Genomic DNA, 24,635 nt, shown 5'->3' on the forward strand with positions numbered 1-24,635 from the left:
TTTTGTTAATATTTTGTACACTTGTTGAATGATTAAAACTATGTTTAAATCTAAAATTGTAATTATTTATCTCATCCCATTTGTGAGTTATGAAGGTTTGAAATTTTTAAAAAACTGACAATTTTGGCCTTGACAAACAAGGGTCAAACCAAGGACTGCAACTGGTCACACACTTTGGCAAAAAATGAAACGTGGTGTGCAAGAAATGCTCTTGAAAGGCATTTGGTGTAAAGTATAAATAATGGAAGAACAAATGTTTTCAGACAAATTTCATGTGTAAGGCTCCCCCCCCAATAATTTTACTTTTGTTTGTAATGTTCATGAAATGAGGCATTAACAAGAATTCTTTCAAAGTGTTCATTCTATCATGGAATAGCAAGTTATCACTCTGCTTTGGAACACATTTTTAAAAGAAAAGCCTGAGTAGCTTTTCAGATACCTTTTAATTGAATAACTTTCTAAAGAAATGCCTGGAGTAACTGATAGTTTGAAGCCTTTTTCATTCTGTTATATTTTACTCCAAGAAGACCCATTTATCCTAAATAAAACCCAATAAGGCAGACATGAATGTACAAATTATTATTTTTATGTGATCTCATTGAGATCTGAAGATGAAAATCTGCAAGTAGCTATTCAAAATATTAAATAATCAATACATTTTGGAAGAGAAATTTTATCATATTAATTTTTTAACCACTTTTTAACATTTCCAATTTTGTAACTTAAATTTAAGATTTAAAGTAAGTCCATCATGTGACATATCATATTAAAGCCCATGAAGTTCTGAAGAGATGTGTGTTTTTAGTTCTGACATATCACAATTCTGGACTGAACTTTTAAGGTTTTTGTGTAGTACAGCAAGACATAAATTGTCAGTTTTTTAAAATTTCAAACCCTCATAACTCAAAAACAGGATCAGATTTTTAAAATGTAGATTTAAATTTAGTTTTGATCATTCAACAAGTGTAGAAAATATTAAGAAAATTGGATGACATGAGGTAAAAAAGTTGGATCACTTGCTATGGAATGACCTAGAAAGGACTACAAGCAGACACCTGCAGGTGTCAGTGGAGTTGCACACCCTTAAAAACACACCCCACTTTAGTCTTAAGTGCCAATGAGCGTGCAGTTTCTTCGTGGTTTTCTGAGTTAACTGCTGATGTGCAGAACTCAAGAAAAAGTCAAGTATATTTCCATGAACATCTGGCTGTGGTATCACAATTACATTGTCATGGGCAATATCAAGGGTTAATTGCTCTTACCTTCAGCTACATCGTCATCCACAGCCCCTTTCACCTGAGAAAAACACCACTGAATGTCATTCCCGCCACCTCCGGCTCCTAGAAACAAAACAAAAGTTAAACAAAAGTAATCCACACCCTGCCCATTAAACTCTGCCAGCATTCCACTCTAGTAAACAGGGACTGCTGGCATGGGGAGTCAGTGGTGCTGAGAAGACAGCACAGAAATCAAGTATTTTCAAAGCAGATGGAAGAACCTAAGAACCCAAACAAACTTCCATTTTCACCACCCCACATCCACACACAGAGACACACTTTTGTCGATGAAGATCAGTCCAGATTTCAAAAATATTTATCAAGCACAGAGTAAACATCAGTTTCTCTACAAACTGTTGACATCTCTTAGAACCATGTAACTAGTAAATCCAGAAACCATACAAGTTTGGAATACGAGCATGCCACTGACGTCTGCTAGAATTTCACGCAGGAAGCAAAACACTTTACTCTTCTTACCAAAGAAATTAACTTTCTGCATTCATTTTTCCTACACTGCTATTAAGCTGCTAGGATCTAGAATGAAATCATGTAATTTATCACTTAAAACAAGCCCATGTACTTATTTTAGGAACCATGCTTCACCCTCCGAGTAAAAGGCTCTAAAGAATTAACAGAGAGTCTTTTATGCACATAGACAAGTATGTTAAAATTCAAAGTATTTATTTAAAAGAAAAACAGGAGGACCTCCAGCCCTCAAACCTGCACAGGTTGGGTTTGAGGAGCTTTGTTTTGTTTTGTTATGAATAAGCTTTAAACTACCGTAAAAGATGGACCGGAGAGAAAATTTCAGGAACATTACTGCCTCAGCGGAAGACGGTGAATCATTTGAACCTTGCCACCAAAACATGTAGAAAAGACACCACCCATTTCTTCTGCATGTCATTTAGACCAAGTCATTTGGGCTGGGTTCATACAGGAAGAGAGAGAATGAAGAAAGAGCGAGCCCTCCTCAATCCTGAAAGATGTCAAAATGGAGCTTTCCCTAAGACATATTCCCCCAAACAAGAAGTCTCTCTGGAAGAGCTGTGCAACAGTTGCCTCTTGGCAAGAGGGAGCTGAGGGCGGGTTTCCCTCTCCACACAAGGCTGAGCAACTTTATTCCCACCATTCTTTGTTACTTTGTGCTGACACATTCTACCATATTTAGGCAGCCTGGAAATGTGAGAGGATGTTTAGCTACATGTTATATAGATAGATGTATTTTAAAAGTGCATCTAACTGCAAGAGCTCCTAAGGCAGGGGGAGCCAGCCGCCGCCTCCGGATCCTGCAGGACTCCAACTCCCATCAGCCCTGACCATGAGCCACGCCGAGGGGCTGGTGGAATCAGACGCCACCTGGAAAGCAGCACATTGGCGACCCCTACTCTAAGGCCCACATCCGGTGCTCACCCCCAGTTTACTCTTTCCTAGCTATAGATATCTGGGTGGGGCGGGGGCTTTTCATGAAAGGACAGAAAACTCCACTTTCATCCAGGGGAAAACTGGTGCATCATTCCCCAACATCACATAATCTGCTACATTCATGGCTTTCCTCCCATTGATGAAAAAAGAAGGGCAAGACGGAGGCGTGTGGCTTGTGTTGCGAGACTGCAAGGCACGAATCTAAATACAGCCGCCCATGCGACTCTTCCCAACACAAAGCAATTAAATGTGTGGGATGTGGGTGAACGGATTCCAGAAAAAGGAACACAAATGGGACAGCAGCACATACCCTGTGCATTGAGACAGATTTGCAGCCTTTACACGGTGCAAGCTCCAGCACGCTGCAACATGGGGCATCTCCTCTCAGAGAGAACACGCCTCGCACCGCCCCACATGGAGGAAGCCCAGGCTTCTCTCTCTGCCTGCCAGACCCAACACCCCAGGCTGCTATAGCCCTCGTTTTGCACGCAGATTCTTGCCAAGCTGCAGCTCCACTCGCACCAAACCCATCATTTCAGACATAAGCAAGGCTGCAAAAGCCTCGACGCCAAAGCTTGCAGAAACACACACTTGGGAAAGGGAGATCAGAAGGCAATAGATGAGACCCCCGGCATCCCCCCCACCTCTGCCTGGGGGAAGAAGAAAATCCATCCCTGCACGCCCATCCCTGGAGATTTCTCCCCCAACTTCGCAAGGAAGGGAGACTTTCTCTCTTGTTAGAAATAAAAGGGTAAATGGATGAAGGTGCATGGTCGAAGGAGGGAAGGCGAGAAGAAGAGCAGGGAGACGAAGACCAAGAGCAGGCATTTGTGCTTCGGCGGTAGAGCTATTGGCGGAGGACAGCAAGGAAAATGAGGATGCAATAATAATAATAATGGAGCAGCGGAGCAGATTTGCAGAGGGAAATGCATTGCAAAGGACGAGGGGAGTGAGGAAGAGGAAGCAGCCCAGCGCCTTCCCCCAGGTCAGCCTGCGAAGTGCAGCAAGCGGCAGCGGCGCAGCTCTGCAAGCTCCGCCAGAGGCGAGGCCGGTCCGGCTCCCTCACCTGCCTCCGCCGGCCCTGGGCTTGCGAGGCGCCCGTCCCCGGGAAGCGCGAGGGTCTGCCGTGCCCTTACCTGCCATGTTGGGCTGCCAATGGTGGCCGGCCGGGCCGAAGCGGCCTCTCAGCTTCCCGGTGCTATCCCCGTCCCGGGCTGAAGCGGAGCGCGGAGGGAGGATGGCGGCGGATCGCGTCCGGGGGCGGGAGCGGGCAAGGCGGCTGCGCTCCCAGGGCTTCCCCCGCGCCCGGCTTCCTCTCCTGACCCGGCCCCTCCCCCGCTCGGGTTCCACTTTCAAAATGGCGCCGGCCGAGCCGAGCGTGACGTCACCGGCGGAGGCGAGGGAGGGAGGGAGGGAAAGAGGAGGGGCAGCGGGGGCGGGGCCTGCGGAGGAAGGAGGCGCGCCCATTGGGTGGCGCTGCGGCCGCGCCCGCTCCTGACTCCGCGGCGCTGTGGGCGCGGCTTGGGCAGGGGATGGGGCGGGGCGCGCGCTCGCTCGCTGCTTGCGATCCTGTCCACTGCGCGGAGAAAGAGGGGCTTCGGCAAGGACGCAAAAGGAGTCCCACGGGGCCATGGCTGTCAACTTGTCCCTTTTCTTGCGAGGAATCCTATTCGGAATAAGGGAATTTCCCTTAAAAAAGGGGAAACATTGACAGCTGTGCACGGGGCCGGTCCATATAGGGACCGATCATCCTGAGCGGGGAGCTTCGTTTTCTTCTGAATGTCGAATAAATTCCGAAAAGTGGGTGCGGTGGGACAGAGCGCTCATCTCTGACTGGGGACTCCTGGTTCTGATGTTACCTGGGAATCCCAACTGCTGAGATCAGCCTGAAGGAAACTTAGGAAAACCCAGCATGCTGCGGCTGAATTAAGAACGTGAGCTTGCTGGCAGGGCAAAGTGAGGCAGGGGCAGCGGATCTGGCCTCCAAGGAATGCATCACCCGCTGCTGCTGCTGCTGCTGCTGCTGCTGTGGCAGAAACCTTGGAGCCCCATGGAGACTGGATCTGCCACCTCCTCTGCTGCCTCTAGAGCAGTCTCTCTGCAAATAGGGGGCACTGGTGGTCCCCTGCCACCCTTAGTGAGGAAAGGGCAGCAGGGGCTGCCCTCTGGGGTCCCCCGGGCTCTGTACTTGCCCAGCATGTTTCAAAGTGACCCCCTTCCTCCCCCCCCCCATGATGGCCTTTGATTCCCACCTCAACTATCAGGTAAGGTTGATTTTATTGCCCCCTCCCCCATTCCTGTTGTAGGTCTTTATTTCCCCTGTTGTTTCACTCGCCCCCTTCTTCACGGGGGGGGGGTGGACTCCAGAACCCCCTGCTGGGGTTTCCAGCAATTGGTATCCAGAGCTCTAATCTAACCAATCAGGTAGTGCCTTCAGGATTGGGGGGGGGGGCAGAGTGCCTCTGACAACCAGTTGCTTTGGAACAACAGTGGGATAAAATTACTGCGCTCTGCTTTTTTGGCTTCCCAGAAGCATCTGTTTGGCCACTGCCGGATTCTGGACTAGGTAAAACTTTGGATCTAAATCCTACAAGGCTCTTCTTAGGTTATTTTCATATTTACTCAGGAGTAAGCCTCACTGTGCTTACTGCTGACTAAGTGCATATTGCATTGCAGCTACACAGTACAGTCTTGTCCATGTTGACTCAGAGGTCAGCCATTGAATTCGATGGTGCTAACTCCCAAATCATTGCACACTGAACGACAGCCTTAGGCAAAGGTTAGAAACTGCCATAAGTTCTGTCACGCGTAAGACTACGATCCTGATCAAATTGCCACCTCATTGCCTGCTATTCACTGGGAGAAAAACTCCCATGCTGTGCCAATGGGAACTTTTCTTGCATTGCAAAGTGCTGGCACTTGGGAACAGGAGGCAGAATTCGGACTGGGATGGTGGTAAGAACAGAGTTAATGACCACTCCCCACATGCTGCAGTGCAAATCTTGCTCCCCTCTCCTTCCAATGCCACTGGCTATTTATTTTTTAAAAAAATTCAAGCAGGCCAGGGAAAATTATATGACAGTTTGGCCCCAAGGCTTCATTACTGCGCTCACTTACCTGAGAATAAACACCACAGAGCACAGTGTGACATATTTCTTTATTACATTCAGACCCCATTCTCCAAAGAGCTCAAGGCAGCATTGCAATGGTCCTTCACTGCTACCACAATTCTATCCTGACAACAACCTTATGGGGTGGGTTAGGCCAAGTTAGGCTGTGTGGGGATTTGAACTAGAGTCTCCCAGTCTCAGTCCAGCACTCTAATCACTATGTCATACTGACTGTGGTATTACCTGAAAGTAGGCTGCAATGAGGCAGATGAGAAGGGAGTACAGCTCCACAGCTGTACAGGAGGAGCAACGATGCCATCTACTGGAGCACCAAGGTGATTGGCAGGCCCTCCACCTCTGGCAAGTGAGTGAGGTGATAGTGAGGCTTTCAAGCTTGTTTGTGATAGAATAACATGTCCTCAGATGGATCCTCAGTGCCCAGAGCAGTGAAGGCTGTCTTTTATTTTATTTAGTTGAATGTTCTCCCACCCCACCCCCCAACCTGTGCATCTTTTCTAGTCTCTTTGCTAGTCCCAGCACACAGCCAGCCATGCTCCTGAGCCATCTTTAGCTGCGAGCATCTTTCACACTAACAGCTTTGACTGTACCATCTACAGAGAAAGGCTTCCGGCAGAGGGCAGTTGGAAAAGCCTTCTGCTGGCTTGGAAAGGGGAAAGCTTTCTGGTAGGGTCTTGTACTTAAACAGGTGCAGATTGGGCAGTGGAGCCGTATGAATCACAGTTCATAGAATTGTGGGGTTGAAAGGGACCCCAAGGGTCATCAAGTCCAGCCCTTACAGCGTCCAAATGGTGTGTGTTCAGATTTATTATTAATTGATCATTTGTGAAGCATCTCGAAGCAATTCCACAATCCTATACAACATATATTTAAAAATTGCATATATAAAAACAGTTTCACTTCCAATACAAATACTGGCTGCGGAATTAAAACAACTCCACTTATAAAGCTTTCTGGAAGAGGAGAGTCTTTGGCAGGTGCTTAAGGAAAAACAAATGAGGTGGTGTCTGCAGGAGGCCCTCTTCTCCTGAAGAGTGCAGTGATCAGTTAGGAACTAATGTAGGAGCCAATTCCTAGGGGCCATGGGGGCTTCCCCCCCAATAAAATATTAGAATGGCAATGCCCAAAGTTGATGAGCATTGCCATTCAAATGGTGTGTGTGCATCGTGTCATGTGATTCATTATGCAGGACCGGGCTTACCTAGGTCCCCACAATATTTTATTCAAGTTTTAACCGCTGGAAGCTAAAATTAGCTTAAGGGAGATGTTAATATTTCAGGTATCTTAGTCCCAAACTGTATGGGGCTTTGTATACCACCACCACCAGCACCACCTTGAACTTAGTCTGGTTACTCTGGTACCTAATTGACAGCCAGGGAAATTATTTCACCAGCAGTGTGATATGATGGTGATATTCTGCCCCAGCGAGCAGTTGAGCCCCTGCCTTTGCACGAGCTGCAATTCCCGGGATTCCTTCTGGAGGTCATCAGTGCATGGACATCATTGTTCAGGCTAGCTACCCATTGCATTTTAGATGGATTCCTTTAAAAAGGCCTCATCGTCTTTTCTGAGGTCAGAAGTAGCCTTGGAGTGGAGGGTCAACAGGAGCACCTTAACCTGGGTGTAGCCTAGATAGGGGTGCACAGTGGGTGTCAAACAACATTTATTTATTTGAAATGTGTTCTGCCCTTAATCCAAAGATTACAGGATGGAGAACAACAATGAAACAACAATGTCAAACCAAAGCCATCAGAAACCCTCTGCACAGTAACTCAGAGGAGAGCTTATAGTCTGGCTGCCCCTCTTCTATGGAGCAGCATTCCCCTTGAGCTTTGACAGGCACCTACTTATCTGCACTGTCTGCAAACAATTGAAAACATTTTTGATATGACAGGTTTCCCCAGCTGGATGAATAGGCGGCTGCCAGAATGCTACTGGGTCAGGTTCAAGTACCTTAAGTTGAAGTACAAAGCCATGAACAATTTGATCCCAGGGTACTTTAAGGATAACCTGAGCCCTTATATCCCAGCCTGATCACTGAGATCATTTGGAGCAATAATATTTGGTATCCCTCACGTTGCAAGGATGGCCTCAGCCAGAAATTGGCCATTTAGAGTCACCATTACCATGCTGTGAAGCACACATCCAGCAGAGATACGACAGGCACCCTCGCTTTTGACTTTTAGGCTTCTCTTTAGGACTGTTTTTAAATGACAGCAGGCCTTTGTAGCTCTGTAAAATTTTATTGGGTAGCCAGCCATTTTAATGATTCTTCTGTACTTTTTAGAAATGGATTTTTAAAATTGTTTTTATATTGCCCTGCCCTGATATTTTACGATATGATGGCAGCTGGGAAGTGGATGATGGTCAATGGATTGAGGTTGAATCCTGACAAGACAGAAGTACCATGGGGGGGGGCAGGGGGACACACGGGGGGGGGGGCTTTTTGGTCCTGAATGGGGGAACTGTGCCCCTGAAGGAACAAGTGTGCGGCCTGGGAGCCCTTTTGGACACACAGCTGTCCATGGAGGCGCAGATCTGTGTCCAGGGCAGCTGTCTACCAGCTCCTGGTATGCTGGCTGAGACCCTACCTGCTTGCGCACTATCGTACCAGAGTGCTGTGTGCTCTGGTTATCTCCCGCTTGGACTACTGCAATGCGTTCTATGTGGGGCTACCTTTGAAGGTGGCTCGGAAACTACAATTACTCTAGAATGCAGCTGCTAGACTGGTGACTGGAAGCGACTGCCGGGGCCATATAACACCGGTCCTGAAAGATCCACATTGGCTCCCAGTATGTTTTCAATCACAATTCAAAGTGTTGGTGCTGACTTTTAAAGCTCTAAATGGCTTTGGCCCTGTATACCTGATGGAGCGTCTCCGCCCACATCGTTCATCCTGGACACGGAGATTTAGCTCCAAGCGCCTTCTGGTGGTTAACTCATTGTCAGAAGTGAGGTTGCAGGGAACGAGGCAGAGGGCCTTCACTGGAGCCATGCCCTGTGAAACACCCTCCCATCAGACTTTTAGAAGACATCTGAAGGCAGCCCTATATAGGGAAGTCTATGTTTGATGTTTTACTGTGTTTAATGTTTTTCACTTGTTAGGAACTGCCCAAAGAGACTGGGGCAACCCAGTCAGGTGGGCAGCATGTAAATAATAAACAATAAATCTTGGCGGCTGCTGCTGCTGCTGCTGTTGTAATACTTTTAGAAATAGATAATAGACAGCCAGTGACTTTTTAAAATGTTTGGTTGGAAGTGAAGATTTTCAAAAAAAATCCAGCAAACTGACTTTCATATTCAGGAGCCATTCATTTGTACATTTCTTTATCTCTTTCTTCCCCAGTGCTAAAACAATTCACTTTTTGTGTGAAGGATGGTGTTGTTGTGAGCTCAGGTTTCTCTCTGAAGCAGAGACTGCTATGCCAGCCAAATAAACAGAAAAGGAGGTAAGCTGCTATTTTAGACGCAGATTCAGTGCACAGCAGAAAATGGCCCAGAAGTATAAATGGGGTCAGAACCTGCTCTCTCCACTACCTTTTCCTTGCAATCATAACCTGTTCACCAAAACTTTTCACTTGTCTCTCCCTGCTTCTGTATTTCCTGAGGACACATTTAGATTGTTGAAAGTTAGATTGTAAGCTCCTCAGGGCAGATACTGGTTTGTTTGTTTTTGCCTGTGTTGTTCTGTGCAGTTCCAAGCAAATCGTTTGTACCTCTTCAGAACTACAGAAAATCTACAGAGATGGAAACCTAAACAGCCACACAAAAACCGAGTATGCTCAGTGACTACAAAATGTTGTGTGTCTGAATGGAGTATTCTGGAGGAGGGTTCCTATTTGTACTGTAGGCAAATAACTGGCAGCCTTGTAACCAGGATTGCTCAGGAATGGAAAAAACCAAAAAGTCAGTGTGGTTTTTAAATCAGTGGGTAAACTCAGAGCACTCCTGGCTCCTACTGGATGAAGAACTCCAAGCTGGATAACAGCTACAGGATTACAGTTTCTGCAACAACAAAAAACACGCACAACCAAATCAGTACAGTACATAAGCAAGAAAAAAGTCAAAGGCACAGCAGGTTCAATACATGTTGGAGGAAGCTAAAATGTTGATCCAACAAATGACATGCGCCCGGGTATCTGGTATCTCCTGTGTGGAGCAGGAGTCAGGGCTATGTTAAAATCAGTGCCATTTTGAAACCTCCTGTCTGCCATCTTGATTCAAAATGGCATCCAATACATGCAAATGTAGACAGTAACTTGCTCAATCTCAGGAACCGTCAAACCAAATTTAGTTATGGTATCTCAAGCTGCAACTACATAGAGAATGTCATGTTTCTGGGTCCAATATCAGTCACCAAGAGTGAAGAATAGTTTACAGTGAACAAACAACTTTTCAAATAACAACCAGCACTGGAAAATCTGAGAGCAATAAAAAGGGTGTTAGCAGAGTGATAGAATCATAGAATAGTTGAGTTGGAAGAGACCCCAATGGTAATCTGGTCCACTCCCTGCAATGCAGGAACCACAGCTAAATGACCCCTGACAGACAGCTACTGCTTGAAAATCTCCAGTGAGGAGAGTCCACCACCATCTGAGGAAGTCTGTTCCACTGCCAAACTGCTCTTACCTTAAGGAAGTTCTTCCGAATGTTTAGTCAGGATCTCCCTTCTTGTAATTTGAATCCATTGGTTTAGGTCCTGCCCTATGGTGTAGTAGAAAACAAGCTTGCTCCATCTTCCATGTGACAGCCCTTCAGATATTTGAAGATGGCTATCATATCACCTCTCATCTTTTCTCGAGGCTAAACATACCCAGCTCCCTCAACTGTACCTCATAAGACTTGGTTTTCCAACCCTTTATCATTTTGGTTTTTTTTTAGAAAAGATATTTATTGAAATTTTACAAAAACATAAATTTAAAAAGGTCATATAAAAAGAAAGAAATACAAAAAAAAAAAACCCATAGAAAAAAACATGAAAAAGAAAAAAGAAGAATAAAAACAAATCCATTTTTTGTAATCCTAACTCATTATCTTATTTCCTTGGCCTCCTCACACCTCCCCTTTTTGTATTCCCATTTAAGTAATCAAATCAGCAAATCCTTACCCTCTTTCGTTTATCTTAACTCTGTATCTTAACATATTATAACTCTATATTTTCATCCATTATCAATTCAATTTTGCATACTCTTGTTAACTTTGTTGCTAATGCCACTTATTTTCAATCCAACATCAATTTAACATTCATTAATTTTACAGTGTTTCTGCAGATAGTCTTTAAATTTCTTCCAGTCTTCTTCCACCAACTCTTCTCCCACATCTCGGATTCTGCCAGTCATTTCCGCCAATTCCATATAGTTCATCACCTTCATCTGCCACTCTTCCAGGGTGGGTAAATCTTGTGTCTTCCAATACTTTGCAATCAGTATTCTTGCTGCTGTTGTTGCGTACATAAAAAAAGTTCTGTCCTTCTTTGTCCAACCCTTTATCATTTTGGCCACCCTCTTCTGTGCACATTCCAGCTTCAAATGGCCAAAGCCTCTTGGAATGCTGTCAGTTGGAAAATCTAGAACCTGGTTCAGCCATCAAGTGCTTCTGAAAAACTCTCTCTTTTAAAGGTCAAAGTGCAAGGCAGGAGTTGCAGAGAGTGCTCTTTGCTTCAGCATTGTTAGAGCATTCCACATTCATGTCATTTGCCATTTTCCTCGTATTTTCCCTCTCCTTCTCTCTTTCTTTCACTGATTTCACAGGCCATTGGATACAATGCTAAATGCAAAAACAATAAAAACAAAAAGCAGGTATGTGTTGTCTTTAAAAGGTGTACATCTTACACCTTTTACTGTAAAATGTGTTCAGTAAGGATGTAGCAAGATCAGGCTTTGAAAAGACCATAAGAAACTGGACTTGACAGACTAGTGTGGCATGCTGACCTTAAGAGGTCCAAAGATTTTTCCACAGTGGGTCACAATACACCCCTATTGCTTTCTATGGTGACTGCTTTGGACTTTTCACCTTCTCTGTTATGCTGGGATCAAAATAACTGTGGAGGTGGTCATATAGATCACGTGGTTCTCATTTTTTGCAACCCCAGCCCCCAAACTGGTGGAAACGCCCTGTGGTTTAAATATATTGGAACATAGTATGAGGGCTGGCTCCAGTCATTTTGTTGCCCAAGGTGGTGCGGCAAATGGTGCCCCCCCCCAGTCACGGTACTTCTTCACACAGCGCCGAGTTAAACTATAGAACTTGTTCCTGCAAAGGGTAGTGACGGTCACTAACTTGGCTTTAAAAAAGGACTAGACAAATTCATGGTGGAGAAGGCTATCAGTAGCTACTGGACATGATGTTTGTGTTCTGCCTCTGAATACCAGTTGCTGAGAATCACAGGCAGAGAAAGCAATATTGCTCTCAGGTCCTGCTTAGGAGCATCTAGTTGGCTGAAAACTGATTGCTAGATGGGCCTTTGGCCTGATCCAGTTGGGCTCTTCTTTGTTTTTGCATTCTTATGAGGAGCAGCAAAGGTATACCTTGATTGTAGAACTTTTTATGTTTTATGTGTAGCCCATAATTCTTGGAAGACAAGGATACTGGTTAGAACTACAGGTTGGCCCGATGAAAGGGAGAACAGGGCTTCCATCATGTTCCAGAGCCCAGCAGTTACCTGGACAGATGCGGAGGCTGAGGGACCAGTGGTACTAACAGAGCATGCATCAAGCCCAAGGACCATCACTGAACCAGAGACACCTGAACCCAGGAACTGCTCACCTGGGAGGATGGAGTCACAGCAACAGCCTCCTGGATGCAGTGTTGCTGCCTTTTAATGGGAAGGGGTGAGGCAGTGGAAAACACTGTGCACTGTAGATGCACCTGCGGAAGCTGTGTGCCTGAACACTTAAGAATTGTGTAGAAGAATATTTCAGTGGTTGCAAGTAGGGCTGAGCGATATATCGATATATCATCCAAAACCAGTTTTAAGTTCCCATTATGATAACTGTTTCATAATATTTGAGCTGGCAATGTATCATGAATCACAATGTGTGTGAGGGCTAGGCAGTATCTGGTTTTCAGCATCACAATTTAGCACCAGCTAAACCTGTGGTTTTCAACCAGTGTGCTGTGGCCCCCTGGGGTGCCTTGAATTGATGGTCAGAGGTGCTGCAGGTAACACTGGCCTCTAAACCTCTTTCTTTCTTTCTTTCCCTCCTCTGATGCCCTCTTGCACCTCTGCCTCCCCTGGCTACAAGCTCTGCAGGTGAATGGTGCCTCTGGGGCTGACCAGGGGGTGCTGGCTGCCAGGAACTGAGGTGGCCTCGGGGTAAGCAAGCAAGCGGGCCAGGGAGTTCAGCCAGCCAGTCCACCAGCTCTTGCTGTTGGGAATGGACAGACAAGTCCCAGGCCCCTGTGGGGGAGTGTGAGGAGGCACCTCTCTTTGGGTTGAGTGGGGGGGGGCAGCTGAGAGACATGGGGCGGCGGCAGCAGCTGCCCAGAGGACTCCCAAGGAGAGGGGAGAGGAGAGGAGGCTGGGGGAATACTCCACAAGGGAGGGTGTTCGAAAAAGGGTGAGAGCCTGTCAGTTCTGCAGGCAAGGGGTGACATAACTGGGCTCCTGAGCCCCACAGGGGTGTCGCAGAAAGAATGTAGTTGTTCAAGTGAACCGTGGATTCAAAAAGGTTGAAAACCTCTGAGCTAAACATTGCAATGTTATCACCAGTTAAACATTGCAATCTACCACAACGTCTGAAATAAGGATGGAACTATCCAGAGGCAAACAGGCAAATGTCCTGGCAACTGCTACTACTTAAGGGTCTATAACAGATAAATGACGATATTTCAATCACTATACAGTCAGTTTCATCAGCAGGCTAGCCAGAATGCATCCAAACAGGAATTTTGTTTTGGGACTTGGCTACCAAAGTAGGGCAATGAGTCATAGTAATGGGTCAAATAATCTGGGACCGCCAGCAGGCCTGTTAGGTGGCAGAAGTGGCAGAAACAGTGGCGACCTCGCTGGCCTTGCCACAACCGCAGGGCACGGCAGTAGTGATGGCAGCCTAGAAGGCTTCGCTAGAGTGGCACAATCAGCGGCCTCCTGTGAGGCCTCGTGGCGGCAACAGGAAGTGGTGGCAGTAGTGGCAGGGCCCTGCGAGGCCTCGTGGCAGTGACCAGAGGTGGCAGCAGGCGACATGATGTCAGGGACTGGGCAGATGAGGAAGATGGGTGGGGACTGTTATGTACTGAAGGGACTACCACCCCAAGAGCCTTTCAGAGAGGAGGAAGGGGCAGAGATGATAGACCTAGATTCATGGTTGGAGGAGGAGGAGGGAGTCAGGAAATAATGAGTGATGAAGGACAGGAGTGAAGTAACATTGAACCAAGGCAGGAGTCAGCTGTTAGAATCTGTGCAGCAGCCAAGTTACTCTCTGTCTCTGGAAAGTTTGACAGAAAACCCACCCTCTCTGAGACGTAGGCATTCGATGCGAATCACTGAGCCAAGATCCCAGAGGGAATCTGCCCTTCGCACTCGCCGTCGGCAGCAGGAGGAGTCTGATTGATAGGAAGTGAAGGCAAAGGGGATGGAGCTTTACTCTGGGCAACGTTGCTCTGAGAGTAAGCTGCGTTTGCCCACATTTCTTGATCCTTTTGAAATAAAAGAACTGAAAAGCTCTCCCTTTTTCTGCATCCTTGATTTCCTGGGTGGTGAGCCAGGAGCTGTCGGCAGTGGGGCTTGTAAGGCTTCGCCGCGGAGTGAGAATTGGTGGCGGCCTCAGCAAGACCTTGCAGGCCACCTCCGCTTCTGCTGATGCCTTCTACTGCCGGCACCACAACAAGGCCTTGCAGGCTGCCACCACTTCTGCTGTCGCCACCCACTGCTGTGGTGAGGCCTCGCGAGCTGCTAGTGATGGTACCACTGATGTTAGGCTGCTGCCACTTCAGCCCCCAGGCTGTTGCTGATTCTGCTGCCTAGCAAGCCTGCTGGCAGTCTGGCAGTCCCAGATTATTTGTATTCACTATGATTCAACGTCATACTTCAGATTGTCTTGAATGTTTGGGTATATTTTGGCTTGTCTGCTGATGAAAGTGACCATTGATAATGTTAGTTTTAGTCCCTTAAGTAGTAGCAGTTGCCAGGACGTTGTCTTGTTTGCCTCTGTGGAGTGCCTTACTTATTTCAGATATCGTGATATATTGATGTTTAGCTGGTGGTATATTGTGATACTGAAAACCAGATACCACCCAACCCTAGTTGCAAGTATGCACCTTGTCATGCAAGAGCAAATGAATTCTATTTGAGGCTTCCCTGGTGTCTAATCTGGAGGCTACACTTAGCACAGAATGCTGCATCACGGTTGCTGATGGGAGTGTGATCATTTCAGCATAAATAGGCACTGGTTGCCTATTTACTACCAGACCAAGTTCATGCTGCCACTATTGATATATGAAGCCCTAGACAGCTTGGGAACCATTCACATGTTCTGTTGTTGCCTTCAGGTACCAGAGTGTGGCTTGGGGAGCATACCAAGGGCCAGAGAGAAGGTCTGGAAGGCCACATTTGGCATCTAAGCTTTCCCACATCTGATTGATACAGATAATCAGACTGGTATGAAAAGCATGAGATAAACAATAATCCTGCTGAAACAATAAATTAACACCACCACCACCATTATCATCAGCCATAGAGCAAACAGGTATAGGTCAAAATGAATGCAACAGACAGAATGGGTGTCAACTCAAAATCTTATAATGCCCATGGCAAATAAGTTTTGGCCTGGCTGGCACTCAAATTATGGCAGTGTTGGTGCCAATTGTACCCCTTTGCTGGAGGCCATTCCATAAATGGGACACGGCCACAGAAAAGGTCCCCTCATGGCCACATATTGGACTTCCTCTAGCAATGGAACACAGTTTAATGGGATGCCTTTGAAGTGCAAAGCTTGGAATGATTTTACAGATCTGAGCTGCATTCATTCTGGCCACTAATCGGATGCTGCCAAGTAATTTAGGAGTGTATCCAACACGACCCTTCAATTCGCACAACAGACTTCTGCTTGCACAGCAAAACTTCCCAGCCCTCTCCAGCATACTATACAACCTCACAATTGCTCCAGAGCACTGGGAGCCCTCTAGAGAGCCAGTGTGGTGTAGTGGTTAAGAGCGGTAGACTCGTAATCTGGTGAACCGGGTTCGCGTCTCTGCTCCTCCACAAGCAGCTGCTGGGTGTTCCACTCACACAGAGCGCCCTTCTTCTCCATTCCTGCTCCCAAACTCTGCTCTAGAAGATGAAGAGGAGAAGAAGAGTTTGGATTGACATCCCGCCTTTCACTCCCCTTAAGGAGTCTCAAAGTGGCTAACATTCTCCTTTCCCTTCCTCCACCACAACAAACACTCTGTGAGGTGAGTGAGGCTGAGAGACTTCAGAGAAGTGTGACTAGCCCAAGGTCACGCACTTGCGCAGTTTTGGCAGCTACAATCCTTAGTTTCCATTAAGGGTTTTGCATGCTTTTGGATTGCCTCAAAAAGCATAAACAGGTATTCTTAGCTGCTTCCTGCTCTGATCCTTGGGAATGCAATCTATCTTTACAAGAAGGCTCTGCTTTGCTGCCACCTATCGGAAGCCAGAAAGCTTTCCCAATGTTCAAGGCAAGTGGCCAGTATATTTGTGTCATCACCACCCACATATGATGTGAGGCAGTAATTAATTGGTTATTTTCTTGGTAATACTTGGAGGTTGCCAGACCCTTCCAGTGATAAAAGCTTGCTAAGGCAGAGCATGAGAAGCTTGTCTGAATCCAGTGTCCTCTGCAAAAATGCAGTGTTTCTGAAATGCAGAAAATTTCAAAAGCACCATAGACAGTAGAGTCTGCAGCAAAATAAGCACTCCAGCATAAGTTTGCGATGTGATATCATTCGTTTTATTGCTAAAAGAGATATATTTACCTGTAGATATATATTTTATGCTATAACAGTTTTATACTTTCCATTTATTCCTCCTATTTATAGTTAACCCTATGTTGTAAGCATCCCAGAAGCATTCAGTTAAAAAAACCAACAACAGAATATGCATGAGAAAATAAATATACACAACGTCCCCTGCTACATTTTTTAAAAAGCCAGTCACAGAACGGGAACCATTCCTTAGCCATATTGCTAGGGAGCCTGGCATGGTTTCTACCCCTGAATTGGCGGAAATGACTGGCAGAATCCGAGACCTGGGAGAAGAGTTGGTGGAGGAAGACTGGAAGAAATTTAAAGACTATCTTCAGAAATATTGTAAAATTAATGAATGTTAAAATGATGTTTGGATTGAAAATAAGTGGCATTAGCAACAAAGTTAATAAGAATATGCAAAAATGAATTGATAATGGATGAAAATATAGAGTTATAATATGTTAAGATACAGAGTTAAGGTAAATGAAAGAGGGTAAGGATTTGCTGATTTGATTATTCAAATGGGAATACAAAAAGGGGAGGTGTGAGGAGGCCAAGGAAATAAGTTAATGAGTTTAAAGTCACAAAGAACTGATTTGTTTTTAATTCTTTTTTAGTTATTTGTCTTTTGTATTTGTATTTTGTATTTTTATTCTTCTTTTTTCTTTTTTATGCATTTTTTTATGTTCTCTTTTTTGTATCTTTTTTTCCTGATATGACCTTTTTTTATTTTGTAAACCTATGTCTTTGTAAAACCTCAATAAATTTATTTATTTTTTTAAAAAATGAACTGGCCCAACGTCACCCAGTGAGCTTCATGGACAAGTGGGGATTTAAACTCTGGTTTCCCAGGGTCCTTTTCTAACACTCTAACTGCTGCACCACACTCAGATGGAGAGCTGCACTGAAAAATTCAGAGAAGTGCGGAATTTCAAAGGGTGGCTATATTTCAGTTTGCATGTTGCCTTGGAAAATGTGCATCAGGTAAGTTTAGCTTTGAATGCAAACTGACTCAGATTTCTCCCTCATCTCTCCTAGCCCAGCATCCTGCTCCCACTGTGACTGACCAAGATATCCTGGGGAAGCCCAGGTGCTGTGCATGAGTGCAGTAGCCCCCTCCTGCTCCCCAGTGACTCTGGAGACAGCAGTCAGCCATTGGGGCTAGGAGCCACTGACAGCCTTACTGGCCAGTTTACCTCAAGCAGGGTTTCAGCACAGCCAGCTCCCTCTGAATTGCGGTTCTCCTCAGCAGCTGCCTAATCTGTGTGGTTGGGCTGGCCACCTGAGACCACTTTTATGCATTTGAATGGAATGTGTCCTTTCCTATGAAAGTTCTTCTGGCACAACAAATAGGAGCCATAGGACTCTTTTTGAGTCTGCACAGATGTTGTTTTATGGAGCCCTTTTATTGTGGGGGATGCAGATGTTTTCCCTCAAAAGTGGTGGTGGTGGGAACCCAGCACTCAGCCCAATGCTGCAAATTAAATTCCAATACTGGGCCAATATATGTCAAGTTGATGCACATTTTAATACGTACCGGTAACTTTATTTTATAATGTATATTTTTAACTGATGGTTTTATTTATATTCTGAATGTTTTTTTTAGGTCAGCTTGTTTTTATTTTCCAACTGTTATTGGTAATTGTAATGTATATTTTATGTAAACTGTTTAGAGGCCTTTACAATTAAGCAGCATATAATTTCTGTTAAATAACATGAATATATGTAAATAAATGACCACCTTTGGCTAGCACTTCCATCAAACTGCCACTGGCAGCTATTGGCCGGTGCCAGTGATCTAGCGAGTAATGACTAGAGATGGAAGGATCCATCAGTTTTGGTTTCTTTAAGTTTCTCACTTTTCTATTCATAAATTCAGATCTCCGTGTTCCCATATTAATTTGCTTTTTTAAAAAAAGTCATCTTGAAAATTCATCAACATTTCATTCTTGTATGCAATTTTGCCTCTTAAACACATTTATGAAAAGCAATTTTACTCAATATATTTAATTTTGCATGCTATTCTTCCAAATATATGCATTATTGTGCATGTTACTTAGCTGAAGAAACTGTCGAATTCAAAGAAGGGCAAATTTTGAAGGATGGCTTTGTATCTGTTTGCATGTTGTTTCAGAAAGTGTGAATTAAAAACTTGCCTTTGAATGTGGAGCGAATCAAATTTCTTTTCCATCCCTAACACAGACCCAACTATGGATGATGGGTCATAGCGAGTGGCTCAGCATTTGCCTTGCACACAGTTACCAATTTAATCCTTTAATCCCTGGTGGGGCTGGGAATTCCCCCGCTCTAAAATCCTGGAGAGCCACGGTCAGTCAGTGTAGACAATATGGAGATATATTTTTATGCACACTTTACCCTCGTATATGTTTTTTTGGTACACACTATTTAGCATAACAACAACAACAACAACATATACCAGGGTAAAGTGTGCATAAAGATATATCTCCATATTGTCTACACTGACTGGCAGTAGCTCTCCAGATTTTAGAGCTGGGGCATTCCCAGCCCCATGAGGTATTGAGGGATTAAATTGGCAACTGTGTGCAAGGGAAATGCTGAGCCACTTTTCTTTTCTTTTTGGTACACACTATTTAGCATAATGCAATGATAAACCTAGACAGCATCTTAAAAAGTAGAGACATCACCTTGCCAACAAAGGTCCGTATAGTAAAAGCTATGATTTTCCCAGTAGCGATGTATGGAAGTGAGAGCTGGACCATAAAGAAGGCTGATCGCCAAAGAATTGATGCTTTTGAATTATGGTGCTGGAGGAGTTTCTTGCGAGTCCCATGGACTGCAAGATCAAACCTCTCCATTCTTAAATAAATCAGTCCTGAGTGCTCACTGGAAGGACAGATCGTGAAGCTGAGGCTCCAATACTTTGGCCACCTCATGAGAAGAGAAGACTCCCTGGAAAAGACCCTGATGTTGGGAAAGATGGAGGGCACAAGGAGAAGGGGATGACAGAGGACGAGATGGTTGGACAGTGTTCTCGAAGCTACCAGCATGAGTTTGATCAAACTGCAGGAAGCAGTGGAAGACAGAAGTGCCTGGTGTGCTCTGGTCCATGGGGTCATGAAGGGTCGGACATGACTAACCGACTAAACAACAACAACATTTAGCATAATGGGCTAGAGAACTGCATTGCCAAATTTTGCTAGGTTCACCTTGAAATCAACTATCTCCTCCATCCCTGCTGCAGTAATGGCCACTTACGGCTCTTTCCCAGCAAGTGGCGGTTGCGGGCTGACACAGCGCCTCCCATGGCTTGGCCCCACTGCACCGCAACATCTTTGCTTCATCCCCTCAGCCACTGCTGAGACTCACGGGTTCCCGCCAAACCCGGCAGTTCAAATGGGCCAATCCACGGTGGTTGGGGGGGGGGCATGGCTTGGCAGGCGGACCTGAGGGAAGCAGGCTTCGCTCAGGTCCACCTGCCAACTATATAGCTCAGCTGACCCTGCATGCAGCAGTCCAGTAACTCATTCCTTCCCAAATCTCCTTGCACAAAACCATGCATACACAACTGAGCATGATTCTAGATTCAGGTAGGTAGCCCAGGTAAAGAGATGTCTATGAAGCAATCTAACAGCCCCCTTCAATTATTTGAAGGTGTTATGTACTGAAGTTCTCACCCTGGGCCAGCAGGGGGATACTGTAGATAGTTTTCACTCAGGTCCACATATGCAAATAAGGGATTGAAAGTGACGTTCAGTGATTGGATAGTTACAGAAAGTTGTTACAGTTGTGTTGTAGTATAAGCTGTATATGCAGGCTGTATAAGCAGGCTGGCTGAACCCTTCAGTTCAGTTCTGGCCTGGCCTGTGAATAAACAAGAGCTGTTTGAAGAATCGCTGTGTCGTCTGATATGTTCACCCACAACTTAACAGAAGGACTGTCCCATAGAAGCTGAAGCTTCTTTATTTTATTGAGATACTTTTATACCACTTGTTACAACTCTTTTGAGGTGATGTGCAAAATTTAAACTGTAATATATGGATAAAAACACAATACAAGAACTGCAAATGAAAATAGACAAGAATGCAATAGATCATATATTGGAGCCAAGTGCCAGCAAAGACCTGGGTGTGTAAGTTTCAAAGAGGCTTTTCAGGGGACAGGATCTGACCTACGGTAATTCAGATTGGCACTGGGCTACTGCTCTTCAGCCATTTGTGATAAATTTTATTATTGAATTATTATGCATTTGTATTGAATGACATTGTTTTTCTAAAAGTTTGCTGAAACACAAGTGCATGCATATGTTCAATACAAATTTTAATTCTTTGTTATCATTTGTGAGCCCAGGGTTATTGTTGGAAAAGCAGCAGTTAAAATGAGCAAATAAAAGACCAAATTACAAAAGAAGGTGATTTGTAGAAATATTAAGAAAGACTTCCTGGTGGTTGGAGCTGTATAAGAGTGGAACAGGCTGCCTTGTTAGACCTTTTTAAGCAGAGGCTGGATGCCTGCTTGTCAGGGATGCTGTAGCAGCAGATTTTCTACAATGGGGCATTGGACTAGATGCCCTTTGGGATATCTTGCAACTCTTTGGTCCTGTGATTTCTGCTTCTTAAAAAGGTAAGAATATAAGAACCAGGCTGGACTGAGCAAATAGCCCATCCACTCCACCATTCTGTCCTCATAGTGCTGCCCAACCAGATGACTCTGGGAAGTCCCCAAGTGGGACCTGAGTGCGAGAGCGCACTCTCCACTTGGGACTTCCAGCAACTGGCATTTAAAGGCCTACTGCCTCCAACAGTGGAAGGACTAGCAGCCACTGACAGACTTGTTGTCCATGAATTTGTCTAATCCCCTTTTGAAACCATCAAGGTTGGTGGCCCTCACCACACCTTGTGGGTGTGAATCCCATACCTGAACTGTGAACTGTGTAAAGAAGTCCTTCCTTTTGCCTGCTAACCCTGAATCTCCCACCATTCAGCTACATGGAATCATAGAGTTGACAGGGACCCTGAGTCTCATCGGCTGAGCTAACTCAGAGTTCTAATACTTCCAGAAAGAAACAGGGAACTTCATCCACTTTCTTCACAGCATGCCTTTTCTTATTTTCCTATTCTGTATGCTAAGAAAAACCCACCACCCAAAATATTATGAAATTTATTTATATATTTATTGGTTCACACACAACAAAACAGAAATTAGAAATCATGGGTGGGGCAACCTCCTTTCTCCATACTTGTATCTTGTTCATTTTGATCATTATTGTTTGGTTTTGCTTTTTAAAAAAAGAAAAGAAAAAGAAATGAGCCAGAGGGTAGTGAAGAAGCTGTTGCAGGAGTTCTTATCTTAGCCAAAAGCGAAGCTACACCTCTCTGTTTCTTTTCTGAACAGCCACCCCATGACAGAGACATGATGAGGCTTGTGCAGTCACCAGTATTCAGAGGAATGGCACACGTATTACTTGCCAAAAAGGAGGATATGTCTATTAAATACACACAGTTTAGTCTGTTTTAGTTTTGAGTTGCTTGTAAATGAAGTGACCAGTAGGTGGTGCTATGACACAGGTAAACGAAGTCTGTGTGGCCCAAAGTCCCCAGTCTCAGTGTCATCTCCTAATCTGCAGGACAACAAAGGTGTTTCCTGGCGACATCACAGAAGGCCATGGAGGTGGCCTTGGCCGAGTGGAATAGCTTTGCCTGACTGTCGCCAAATCTGCTAAAATGACTCCTTTGTTATGCAGGAAGGGAAAAATTGACTTTTCTAATGCAAAAATTGGGTTATTTTAAAAGGCAGCCTCTACATACTACTCTTCCCTTTCAGCTTTTTGGAGTTACTGCAATTATGTATTATTATGATGTGTTGCCTTCAAGTGAAGTACACAAAGAACTCCTAAAACAGATACAAGCTATCTTTTTTTGGAAGGGGGGTATTCCCCCCCAAAAAAAATATCATAAAGAGTTTTCTGTGAGAAGTTATACTAGTGACATTTGTAAGCCAGACTGGAAATATATATTGATATTTTGACTGTTCTTATCTACTCATTGAATGTTTTCCATTAGTTTTGGGGCAGTTCAACACTGTTGCCAGGCATGCTGGGTAGTGGGGGCTGAGATGTTTTCAGCCCTCCAAAGTTTTTCAAGGAGGCAGCTGCCCCCTGCCCAAAAATCCTGTGGTCCTGCCCCCCCCCCGATGCTGTGGGCAGAAGGAGGCCAAGGGTGGTCCTCAGATCTGCACTCCACAGCGCATGAGCACTGGCATCACAAAAAGTCATTTTTTTTTCCAAATGGAACTGTTGTGCTAGGGCCACAGGACACTTTAATCCACTTTAAATATGCAAACTTCAAGTTCGAGGATGTAGTTGAATCACTCCTGCAAAATATCTGCACTCTGGGGACACTGTGGGGGCATGGAAAGTTGGTGAGCTGTGTGATGCTTCATTCCAAAGCAAGCAGCTTATTTTCTATACTCTCTTAAAGATATATATATATTATTTTTTCATAGCCACTGTGGGATGCCTGCAGTTTTCTGCAGCCACCTGCAGATCCTTCTCTGCTAGACCCGGGGAAGGAAATTCTTTCCTAGGACACACGTAGTATGTTGTACACCTTAGTTGCTTCCACCATCTGGATTTATTTTGCTTGCTTCCTGTTGCGCAGGCACCTCCGATACTTTGCCAGTTCCTTCCCTCTGCTCTCTATGGTGCACTGTTGAGAAGTACTATGGGTGCCTGGTGAGAGCAGCAACCCCAAAACAACCTTATGGCCACTTAAGGACTAACAGATGGACTCTGGCAAAAGCTTTTGTGTGTGGTTTCATTTCATCAGGTACATGTTTACTGAGCATGGAGAAAAAGTGGGAAATGGTGAGTTTTAATCCTTTTTAAATAAAGCAAGACCAGATTACCTGTTTACTAAGCATTCATTTCTGATTTGTTTGTGGGGGGGTTAGATGATGATGCATCAAAGCAAGTGTTATCCCACACTGCTTGGCCCTGGCGTGTAGCACTCTTTGCAACTGCCGCTAGGAAAATTAGAGCAAATTATATAGCCAAGATAGCCACCAACTGTAAAGGAGATGAATTTATTTGACCCTATCTACATCAAGCTATGGAATGAGGGTGGCGCTGTGGGTTAAACCACAGAGCCTAGGGCTTGTTGATCAGAAGGTCGGCAGTTCGAATCTCCGCGATGGGGTGAGCTCCCGTTGCTCGGTCCCTGCTCCTGCCAACCTAGCAGTTCGAAAGCACGTCAAAGTGCAAGTAGATAAATAGGTACCGCTCTGGCGGGAAGGTAAACGGCATTTCCGTGTGCTGCTCTGGTTCACCAGAAGCGGCTTAGTCATATTGGCCACATGAAGCTGTACGCCGGCTCCCTCGGCCAATAAAGTGAGATGAGCGCCGCAACCCTAGAGTCGGCCATGACTGGACCTAATGGTCAGGGGTCCCTTTACCTTTACCTTAGGTAAGGTACCCCTGCCCGTACGGGCCAGTCGTGTCCGACTCTAGGGTTGTGCGCCCATCTCACTTAAGAGGCCGGGGGCCAGCGCTGTCTGGAGACACTTCCGGGTCACGTGGCCAGCGTGACGAAGCTGTTCTGGTGAGCCAGCACCAGTGCAGCACACGGAAACGCCGTTTACCTTCCCGCTATAAAGCGGTACCTATTTATCTACTTGCACTTAGGAGTGCTTTCAAACTGCTAGGTGGGCAGGAGCTGGGACCGAACGACGGGAGCTCACCCCGCTGCGGGGATTCGAACCGGCAACCATGCGATCGGCAAGCCCTAGGCGTTGAGGTTTTACCCACAGCACCACCCTTATACCTTTACCTTACATCAAGCTATATTCTGTCTTTATCACCAAACTCCAAATATAATTGCACATTGTATTAATTAACATTATTTTT

The 24,635-nt window shown here is 45.3% G+C and overlaps 2 protein-coding genes across 5 annotated transcripts in view; one reads left to right on the forward strand and one right to left on the reverse strand.

The window, feature by feature from the left end:
- Positions 1–4,082, reverse strand: part of PPP2R2A (protein phosphatase 2 regulatory subunit Balpha) — a 64,726-nt gene extending 60,644 nt beyond the window's left edge. For 2 of the 4 annotated variants that reach the window (XM_083588774.1, XM_083588773.1), the window contains exons 1-2: positions 3,836–4,082; positions 1,263–1,340 (exon numbers count right to left, since the gene is read on the reverse strand). In XM_083588774.1, the coding sequence (XP_083444900.1) occupies positions 1,263–1,340; positions 3,836–3,842 (85 nt within the window). In that variant the 5' untranslated portion in view covers positions 3,843–4,082. Of the gene's footprint in view, positions 1–1,262; positions 1,341–2,057; positions 2,110–3,835 lie in introns of those variants that run through there. The other 2 variants (XM_083588772.1, XM_083588771.1) reach the window with 1 other exon arrangement.
- Positions 1–24,635, forward strand: part of LOC310750701 (uncharacterized protein) — a 735,887-nt gene that overhangs the window by 431,803 nt on the left and 279,449 nt on the right. The window lies entirely within an intron of this gene.

This window comes from Podarcis filfolensis (genome assembly GCF_964270895.1).
Source record: "Podarcis filfolensis genome assembly, chromosome: 15".
Taxonomy (NCBI): domain Eukaryota; kingdom Metazoa; phylum Chordata; class Lepidosauria; order Squamata; family Lacertidae; genus Podarcis; species Podarcis filfolensis.